The 9572-nt window shown below is 48.5% G+C and overlaps 1 protein-coding gene and 1 long non-coding RNA gene across 3 annotated transcripts; one reads left to right on the top strand and one right to left on the bottom strand.

Moving 5' to 3' along the window:
• Positions 1–5754: 5754 nt before the first annotated feature.
• On the bottom strand, positions 5755–9539 carry prrt2 (proline-rich transmembrane protein 2). 2 transcript variants are annotated; one of them, XM_084669332.1, is made up of 4 exons: positions 7891–9539; positions 7254–7558; positions 6602–6731; positions 5755–6034 (listed from the first exon to the last, which is right to left on the bottom strand). In XM_084669332.1, exons 1-4 carry the CDS (start codon positions 8225–8227, stop codon positions 6018–6020), a joined length of 789 nt encoding a protein of 262 aa, XP_084525458.1. In that variant the 5' UTR covers positions 8228–9539; the 3' UTR covers positions 5755–6017. The 2 variants fall into 2 exon arrangements, with proteins under 2 accessions (XP_084525458.1, XP_084525457.1); XM_084669331.1 differs by lacking the exon at positions 5755–6034 and having other exon boundaries at positions 6441–6731.
• On the top strand, positions 6342–7155 carry LOC146259303 (uncharacterized). Its single transcript, XR_014729442.1, has 3 exons — positions 6342–6447; positions 6609–6788; positions 6938–7155. It is a non-coding gene; the product is annotated as an uncharacterized LOC146259303 (long non-coding RNA).
• Positions 9540–9572: the final 33 nt, after the last annotated feature.

The following is a 9572-nucleotide window of genomic DNA, read 5'->3' as shown; positions in this document are numbered from 1 at the left end:
CCAGCCTGGGAGCACAGTAGAGTAGTAGAGCACAATAGACCTCAGTTGACCTCAGTGTGGGGTGGAAAGTCTCTGTAGTATGTGGAGTGTTTCTTAGACTTATGCTGAAGTGGACTAACATCCCTGTAGGCTCTGCTGGTGTACTTACCCCAGCCTGCCTCTCCCCTGCTGGGGGAGCATCGAAGCAGGCTGGCCCGGGTCCCTGCTCCACCCCTCCAGACTCTTCTGGCTGCTGTTGGACCAGGCTGTCAACATCCAGAACATTCCACATCCTGAAGTATGACTGTGTGAACATGAACCTTGTGATAGGGTCGGCCGGGGAAAGACAGTTTGTTTCGTTTTTGGGACGTGTGTGTTTGTGTGTGTATGTGCGCACATTTGTTTGTGTGTAGGTATGAGTGCAGAGATGGGAAGTTACAAAGGACAAACACTTCTTTACATTATCTTGATTGGCTATTACACTGTTATTATATTATTGTCAGCTGCGCCTTGCTTATTTAAGGCGGCTGGCACTACAGAGGCAGCCTCGCCTGGCAGCCTCGACACACGAAGACTCGGTCGAACAAAGACAGGGAGTCTACCTGCAGGAGTCTCGGTCGAACAAAGACAGGGAGTCTACCTGCGGGAGTCTCGGTCGAACAAAGACAGGGAGTCTACCTGCGGGAGTCCACCGAGGAAGGCCGGATCATCTCTTCTGATAAGTATCAACCTATTTATATTATATTCTACCTAGAACATTTACATAGCTAGCATGTGTTTCTTGAGCATTCCTGTTCATTACACCACTTGTAGACCTAGATAAGTCACAAAGTATATACGGTCCACTTCATTACCTATCCAGATCTTCTCCACCTGCCCTCTCTCTTTCTTTAGGGCTCTGGAACTGCCAGTCTGCTGTGAACAAGGCCGACTTCATCCCGGCGTTTGCATCTCATGCTTCTCTTCATGCCCTTTTGCTGACTGAGCACACCGGCGACCCACAAGGCAGGCAAACAGCTAGACCTCATCCTGACACGTAACTGTATCACTGACTTAACCTCTGTAACCCCACTGCACATTTCTGATCACTACTTTATCCAATTCTCTGTCTCTCTCCCTCCAACCCCTCCTACCTCCTCTCCCCTTGTAACTTTCCGGCGCAACCTCCGCTCCCTATCTCCCTCCCATTTCTCCTCTCTTGTAACTTCATCCCTCCCTCCCATTGACGAGTTCTCGTCCCAGCCCACTAACACTGCCACCGACTCCTTGTTAAAGGTCACATGACATGAAAACTTCACTTTAGGAGGTTATTTAACATAAATATGAGTTCCCCTTGCCTGCCTTTGGTCCCCCAGTGGCTAGATTTTTCTATAGGTGTTAACAAAGCCCTGGGTGTTCTTCTCCACCTTTGAGAAAATGAAGGCTCAATTGCTCTGTTTGAAAATCTCCTGTGACATCACAAGGAGCCAGGCTACCGTCCTTCTCTCTGCTTTGCCCGCCCAGATAATCTGGCCCGTCCATGAAAAACTGAGCTACGATCGTGCAAAGGAAAGTGCGATATTGTTTTTTCCTGGAGAGACATCATGGTTAGCAAACGAACAAAGTTTAACAGTTGCTCAGTGTTTGGATGTACAAATCAAAATTATTTTTTTTAGTGCCTTCATCCAAGCCACTGCACAACAAGTATCTTAATTTTATTTTCGCTGGAAATGCGCCAAAATAACTTTCCAAAAATCAGTAGGTTATGTCAACAAGGCATTGTTCGCCACTCGCTACGCTCGAACGCACAACCTCTGACTTGCCATGCGCGACCACTACCAGCTACGCCAAAGAAAATTTAACTTTCGTGGACGCGGGTGGCCCATTATATACCTGAGGAGTGAGTTTCACAGGTTCACACCAGTTATATCTGCGCCAAACATTTCAGCCACTACTGTTTCCTCAACTTGAGCCAATACAAAGCTGGCCTTGCTGAAATTAAATTCGGGATCATTACTAAGTCTCCTTGGTCAAGCTACAAACTTTGGACAAGTAAGTTAACTAACGCTATATCATTTTGTTACTTCACTGGTTACCTTGCTTGCTACCTTAGAATGTGGATGTAACATTAGCTCTGCAGCTAACAGCTGAGCTCCTGTTGCTAATGTAAAGGTAGATGGCATCACGTGTGTGTGTGAATACAAACGCTGTAACGCCAGTGTTGTACAGTACACTTCTTTGTTATTTGGATAACCGTTCTGCTGTTGGTGTTAAGGCGTGCGATATCCGAGTTTCTCATTGAAATCACTATGAGTGTGCACCTCTGCAAACCAGGGTGATCAGATGAGAATGGCTAAATTCGAGGCATCTTACAGCAACGGGGGCTACGAGCCATTGCGACACATCCGTTGTAAACATTAGCGCATTGCCGCCCCTCTCCTCCTCATTAGCATTTAAAGCCACAGACACAGAAACAGTGCGTTTTGAGAAAAGCTCATTGTGGGACTGCTCTTAGTAGCTGTAATTATGCACCAAGGCTGAATTTTGGGAAGGATACTTCAGATGCAGTAATAGGGAACCACTAAGGCCTATATAAAAGCCTCCAAAAACAGCATATTATGTGACCGTTAACCGCTTTAACTGCATCACTTGACTCTCTCTGTCCCCTGTCAACCAGGCCTGAACGATCTTCTCCCTCCTGCCCGTGGCTTACGGATGTTATTCATAAAGAACGGTCCACCCTTCGAGCAGCTGAGAGGAGATGGCGCAAGCCCAAAGACGGTCTGGACCTTAATAAGTATCACTCCCTCCTTAAATCCTTCTCCCCACATAACTGGTGCTAAAACCCTCTACTTTCTGAACAAAATTAACTCTGCTTCAAATCCCCACAAACTTTTTTCTACCTTCTCCACCCTTCTTAACCCACCTCCCTCCACCCTGACAGCAGACAACTTCTCCTTCTTGAGAAAAAAGTCGCCGACATTAGCAGTCGGTTCCCTAAACCCACCTTTCCTACCCTCTCACCCTCCATGACTGACCCAACTAAATGTCTCAACTCTTTCTCTCCCCTGTCCAAGGCCGAGATCTCTGACCTCATTCTCTCTCATCACCCCACCTCCTGTCCCCTTGACCCTTGAGCAGTTAGGGAGTCAGAGTATTAATCAGAAGGTTGTTGGTTCGATTCCTGGCTGTGCCAAATGAAGTTGTGTCCTTGGGCAAGGCACTTCACCCTACTTGCCTCGGGGAGACTGTCCCTGTACTTACTGTAAGTCGTTCTCGATAAGAGCGTCTGCTAAATGTAAATGTAAGACCTCGGATGAAAATCTGGCAGTTAAGATGTTTTAAGGCCTTAAATTTAAAGTTCAGAATTTTAGACTTTTTAAGACCCCTCAGGAACCCTGTCTGTTGTTATTACACTCTTTCTAACTCTTCTCTGCTCTCTCTAACCCTTCTCTGCTCTCTCTAACCCTTCTCTGCTCTCTCTAACCCTTCTCTGCTCTCTCTAACCCTTCTCTGCTCTCTCTAACCCTTCTCTGCTCTCTCTAACCCTTCTCTGCTCTCTCTAACCCTTCTCTGCTCTCTCTAACCCTTCTCTGCTCTCTCTAACCCTTCTCTGCTCTCTCTAACCCTTCTCTGCTCTCTCTAACCCTTCTCTGCTCTCTCTAACCCTTCTCTCACTGTCTTCTATATCCCATAAAACTTTTTTCTACTGTATGACACACACACTAATAACTTCCAAAGCTGCAGTTGTTTCTCTCCCCACACAATTCCCAGTTGAGCTCCTACAGTAAGCAGACACACACACAGACAGTAAGCAGACACACACACAGACGGAACTCCATGCAGTGTTTTTATTAGGAAGCATCCAGGGCCCAAACATGTGGACAGTACAGAGTCTGGTTACCTGTGTGATGATCACCCTCATCAACACACCAATAAGATTTAACAACATGCCAATAGTCACAGAGATTATAGTAGCCAGAGGCCATACACACACTGGGAGATTACATGAGGTTCACAGGTTCTATGTTTCTAGTAGAATAGCTAGTATGCTAACTCATATATCCACTAAGTATAATTCACAATACAGAAGTTTCCTGCAGAATAATATTGACTTTCGATTACAATTAAATTTAAACACTTAAATACTAACAGAGTAAAGACTAATAAAATACGTTTTCATCAACACAGAAAATTCACCCTAGGTAAGAATTACTGTGTACTGTTATAGGGATAGGAGGCTTGCCTTTAGAGACAGGTGTTGAGACCGACCGATAAATAGTTCCTGGTTCTGATAGTAACAATACAGGGAGAATCAGGGATCAAAATTCAGGAGAAAAATCACATAGATTTCATTAGGATATTAAGATCAACGTCTTGTGATATAAGGATAGGATATAACAACATCAATATTCATATAATTAATCAGTGGAGGAAAAAAAGAAAGGTCCTAAATCAGAACATCGCCCTATTTCAGAGATCTGGAGGTGTTCTGCTGTCATCCTGGCTGGAACGCCACATCTCCAGCTCTTCGTCACACTACAGGGTGAACGTGCTTAGAAACTACTGGTTCTGTCACACAAGCCTCATGCATATATAAATGCTTTTTGACAGGCTGATTTGTAGTTTGATCAGGCACCCCTTTGATGGTGGGCTTGTTCAACAAGGGTGTCAGGAGGGGTGAGGAGGAGGGAGGGGTAAGGAAGAGGGAAGAGTGAGGGAGGGAGAGGTCAGGTGGAGGGAGGGGTGAGGAGGAGGGAGATGACTAGGAGGAGGGAAGGAGGTGAGGGAGTGTTCAGGAGGGGTTTCAGAGTGCAACATGACACAGAGGACATATGTACTGATCCTGTCTGCTTTGTTTATCTAAACTAGGACAAGAACATCATCATCATCAGTCCATGGCTCACTTCATCAGAGCATTGTTCCGTTATGAAACTAGTGTTCGAAAATCAATTTTCTGTTTCTTCCAGAATAATTCTTTACAAACGTTGTTATCAAAATAGCATACAAGAAATAGCGTTTGGGCTCTTCACCACAGCAGGTCTGCAAGAACCCTCACAGGAGATGGTGTTCTGCTGCTAACGCTCTCTGGACCAGGGAGACGATCCCTCACACACCAAACACCACAGAGTCACTCAGAACCTTCCAGATGTACTCCACCACTGGCTTGGTTACGGTGAGAGGAGCTCAAGGCTTGGGTTCGGGTCAATTTTTGGCACACTTGTCGTACTCGTCTAGGGCGAGTCCGCCCTCTGCCTGAAGTGCTTTCTCATCCTTTCAGCATGCAGAGACGGACATCATCACAACCTCCCTCCCTCTCCCTCTCTCTCTCACAGACACACTGTCTCTCTCACAAACACACACTCTTATCTCCCCCAAATATAAAATGGCTCTCAGTCATGTTGAATTTGCCGTGAGGTTCCAGAAAAGCAGAAGGGGTGTGAGATCTTTAGACCGCTTCTCTTCCCCAGCCCCCTCTCTGATACGTAGCAGTCAGCTGAGTTTCTGAGTCGTTGGTGAGGGATGAACTTGGCAGACATTTTGTTGTCGGCCGCGCATGTGTCACTCAAGCTGTGAAGGGATGGTGCCAGTCTCTCTCTCTCTCCTACTTTCTCTCCCCCCCCCTCTCTCTCCTCACCTTCCTCAGCCATCTTCAGTCCTCCTCTTCCTCCCTCTCCTCCTCCTCTTCCTCTCGCTGCACATCGACTGGTCCTGGTTATCGTTGTGACAATGTTGTTTTAAAATACTTTTCCTGGAGAAGTGCCCCCCCCCCCCACCCCCAGAGGAAGGTTCCGGAAAACGGCAGGTGGAATACGAAGGAGGAAGTAACCTAATTGTCTATTCACCCTCACACAGAGCGACAAGAGAAGCAGCTTGCATATTATAAACGTAGTTCCCGTTAAGAAAAGGAGGGGTTATAATGGGTTATAGAGGTATGTTTGTACGTATATCACGAGTATATTAGTCACTTATCCTGGTAATGATTACAGCTAGAGGTGGGAGTGGGCGAGGCGGCCGGCCTGGTCAGCTGACTTCCTACTTCATGCAGGAAGTGACTCTCAGGATTTCACATTGACTAAACAAAGAAAGGGATTAAACACAGACAGGGTATCAGTAGCTGAACATGGAGGGTTGGGTTACACAGGCCAGAGGGGAGCAGTTATGTAAGAGAAGAGGGAGTTAGCCGGCCTTCAGCTCCTCTGGACAGGAAGCAGACGTTTCCCTTCCAGTCTGACGCTCCTCTGAGCAAATGAGCATCTCTCTGCTTATTAACACACACTGGGATGCAATCACTATTTTTTTGAATCTTTTTAAGGTTCAAAAAGAAAACTAATGTTAAGAAACTTCTTCAGCTTCAGTGAATGAACCAGACTGCTCCAGGAGAGGTGAGCAGAGCGCACGGACACGGTGCTCTCGTCTTAGAGACGACATGATACGTAACAAGGGGAACGGCTGTCACCCATCTGGCCTTTCAACATCTCCAGATCGGTAATTACCTCAAGAATGAAAGTAAAAAAACAAAACGAAAAACAAGACGTTACAGTTTGTTTGTTTTTAGGGGGGGGGTAGAGCCAGAAAGGAGGTCTGATGGTCCCTCGGCAGGGGGAGGGTTAAAGATCCCGTGTCAGCTCCTGATACTCACTGGCCAGGTTGACGATGCAGGCGATGATGATGAGGGTTCCTCCCACCAGAGACACCAGCGACAGCATCTTGGCCACGCGGCCGAGACGTCGAGCTCCGTCCAGGTTCCCCTGCTCCAGGCTGTTCTTAGACTGGGGACACAGGACACAGCATGACACACCCTCCCCCACTCTGACCAGGACAGGCTGGTAGGATGATGCACTTCTATTTATAAAGACGTTTTGGGGTGTTATTTATTGACAGGACAGTTGAGCAGACAAGAATGGGGGCCCCTGCTCTACTGTCTGTGTTCAGATAAAAGCATCTTAATAAATGTGATTAACTTTCTATTCCACAGAGTCACCAAACCACCAGCGCCAGTCGGGTGTCCCTCAGCGCAGACCCAGAGCGGGGGGGGCCGAGGAGGAGGGGGGGGTGTCTGGATGCTCAGCGGTCAGTAATGAATAGAGGAGGATATCTGAGGCCGGAGATAGAGTGTCTGATAGACTCAAAGACCACAAGCCCACTTCCACACAGCATTTAGTAAGGACAGCTGAGGACAACAGCAGAAGCAACCAGGAGGAAAAAGCCTTTCCCCTTCTCACCTCCTCAATCTCTCCTGCCCCCCTCCCTCTCCTCCATTCCTCACCTCCTGCCCCCCTCCTCCCCCTTACCATAATGGAGTAAACTAATCCCACGATGTTGATGGGCCAGACAGGACAGAAGCAGGCCAGCACGGCCAGGAGGAGGTAGTCTTTGGGCTTGGAACGGTCCAGGGGGGGGTTGGTGGCGATGCTGGAGTGCCGGGAGATGGAGGGGCGCGGGGAGAAGGCGGTGTAGCCGATAGAGCTGGCACGGCTCCCCTTCCTGGTCTTGCTGTGGTGGGGGTGGTGGGAGTAGGAGATGGAGTGTTGTCTTCTGGGAGGAGACGAGATGACAGGGGAGCCCGCTTCTGCTATAGACGGGTGAATACTGTTACCTAGAAACACACACTCTTGTTAGTGACTGGACAACAGAAACAGTAATTAGTTTAATGAGTGCATGCCTGAGCTGTTGTGTGTATGTTGTGTGCGTGCATGCTGGAAAAGTAGTAATCGAATGTTAACTGGATCCGACACATGCAAGGCTGCCCTGGACCCAGCCTGCCCTGCCCTGGACCCGCCCTGCCCTGGACCCGCCCTGCCCTGCCCTGGACCCAGCCTGCCCTGGACCCAGCCTGCCCTGCCCTGGACCCATCCCGCCCTGCTCTGGACCCAGCCTGCCCTGCCCTGGACCCAGTCTGCAGTGAGCCGTAGCCCCCAGTCTGCTTACTGTTCTCCAGCTTCTCGTTGATCACGATGACCAGCTCGTCCTGCGAGAGGCTGAGTGGAGGCCCCGGCTGGGTGCCTGGGGGCGGGGGGGGTTCTGGGTCCCCCTCGGCAGGCGGGGGGGAGACGGGGGAGGCGGCCCGGCTGGGCGAGGGCTGCTGGTCAGCAGGCCAGGTGCTGGGGGCGGAGCTGGGGCTGGCAGCCATGTTGACGAGCGAGGGTGCTGTGTCTGGTGCTGACTGCTGTTCACCTGAGGGGACAAAAGCTTCCTCATGTAAACAGGACAGCATGGTGTCAGTGCTGCCTCCACGCTTGTAGAGCTGGGCGTTGTAGACTGGCATATGAGCATCCACTCTCACTGGACCATCCGAAGCTCTTTACTAATCCAAAGCCTCTTAAGGTCACAGTCCTGATGCTCACAAACCTGACTTCTCACCACATCCCTAACTGGCCTTATGGAACCGTTAATCACATCTAACTAGAATTTTAGATACACAACATACGGTCATTTTTGGGTCAACTATGGGAATTACACCAAAGAAACACCTTTGACGGAATCCATATAGATTGAATATGGAGACATCAAATATTAAAATCAAGGAGTAGCCCAAAGCAGCACTGTAGGAAAACATGACGCTGGATTCTGTTGAAACGGAGAGGTAGTGGCCATTGGCCTGTGCAGGTGCATCTACCATGTGCTTTATTTCATATTTACTTAAGCACAAAGGGCCGTTCACTCTCCTGGGGCAGACTTGAACAATGGGGAGAGGAGATAGTACGGCGGAGGGATGAATATGGGACAAAGCCGGAGCAAGGAGAAAAAAAACACACTATGGACGGAGGGGGTGTATGAAACACGGGCTACCGGAACACGTAAATAACAAACGATGGTTCTCCTTTTATGCAATCAGAACTGGTAGAAAAATAACATGAAATATATGCAACCTCTGATGCAAGTGTTTGTTTTGGACACGAATGCATCGTGGTACGAGACAATTTCATTTCTTATAAACAGGGCATTCTACGGATAAATCTTTCATTTAAGCGACAGAAAATTGTTTGGCCATAACTAAATATAAACAACTCACCTTGAGAGAAGTCGAAATCCCCAGAAGGTCCTTTGCTGGTGCATTAGGCTACATCGTCTGCAACTGAGAACCAAATACAAGGGTACGTCCACCTCCCTCTAGTTACAGCTCTCTGGGAGATTAGGTGATGGAAAATGTGTCCCAAATACGGACACGTTTGCTGTAACGGGGGAATAAAAAACCCGCAGGGTTTATAACCTAAGTGGCGATTTACTTGAAGTATCGTGGGTTCAAAGTGCTGCGCTCGAGGCTGCCGCGGCGGGGTGGATGAGAGTGGACAGCGTGAAAAGAATAAACTGAAATGTAAGTAGTGTACGTGCGGTGGGAGGGGAGGATGGCCGCGCGCTCCAGCCCTCCCCCAGCCCCCCCGCGCTCAGGTGCTGACACACAGATACAACCGTAAGATGGGGAAAGCACATTTGTCAGCACAGGCTAAATAGATTTCACTCTGGAGACTTGAACCAGATTTATTTGGTCCTTGGACAGGTATCGGACTTCACGTGAATACGGGCCAAGGCAACAAGAGGCGCCTTGATCTGGAACCGTAACACCTCCAGAAGCACGTAGGGAAATATGGACGATTCGATCAGATAAGCAA

The sequence above is a fragment of the Hypomesus nipponensis genome, chromosome 13, assembly GCF_054491055.1.
Source record: "Hypomesus nipponensis isolate SF chromosome 13, ASM5449105v1, whole genome shotgun sequence".
Taxonomy (NCBI): Eukaryota; Metazoa; Chordata; class Actinopteri; order Osmeriformes; family Osmeridae; genus Hypomesus; species Hypomesus nipponensis.
Note: the sequence above shows the minus strand (reverse complement) of the source record. Positions and strands in the feature narration are given on the sequence as shown.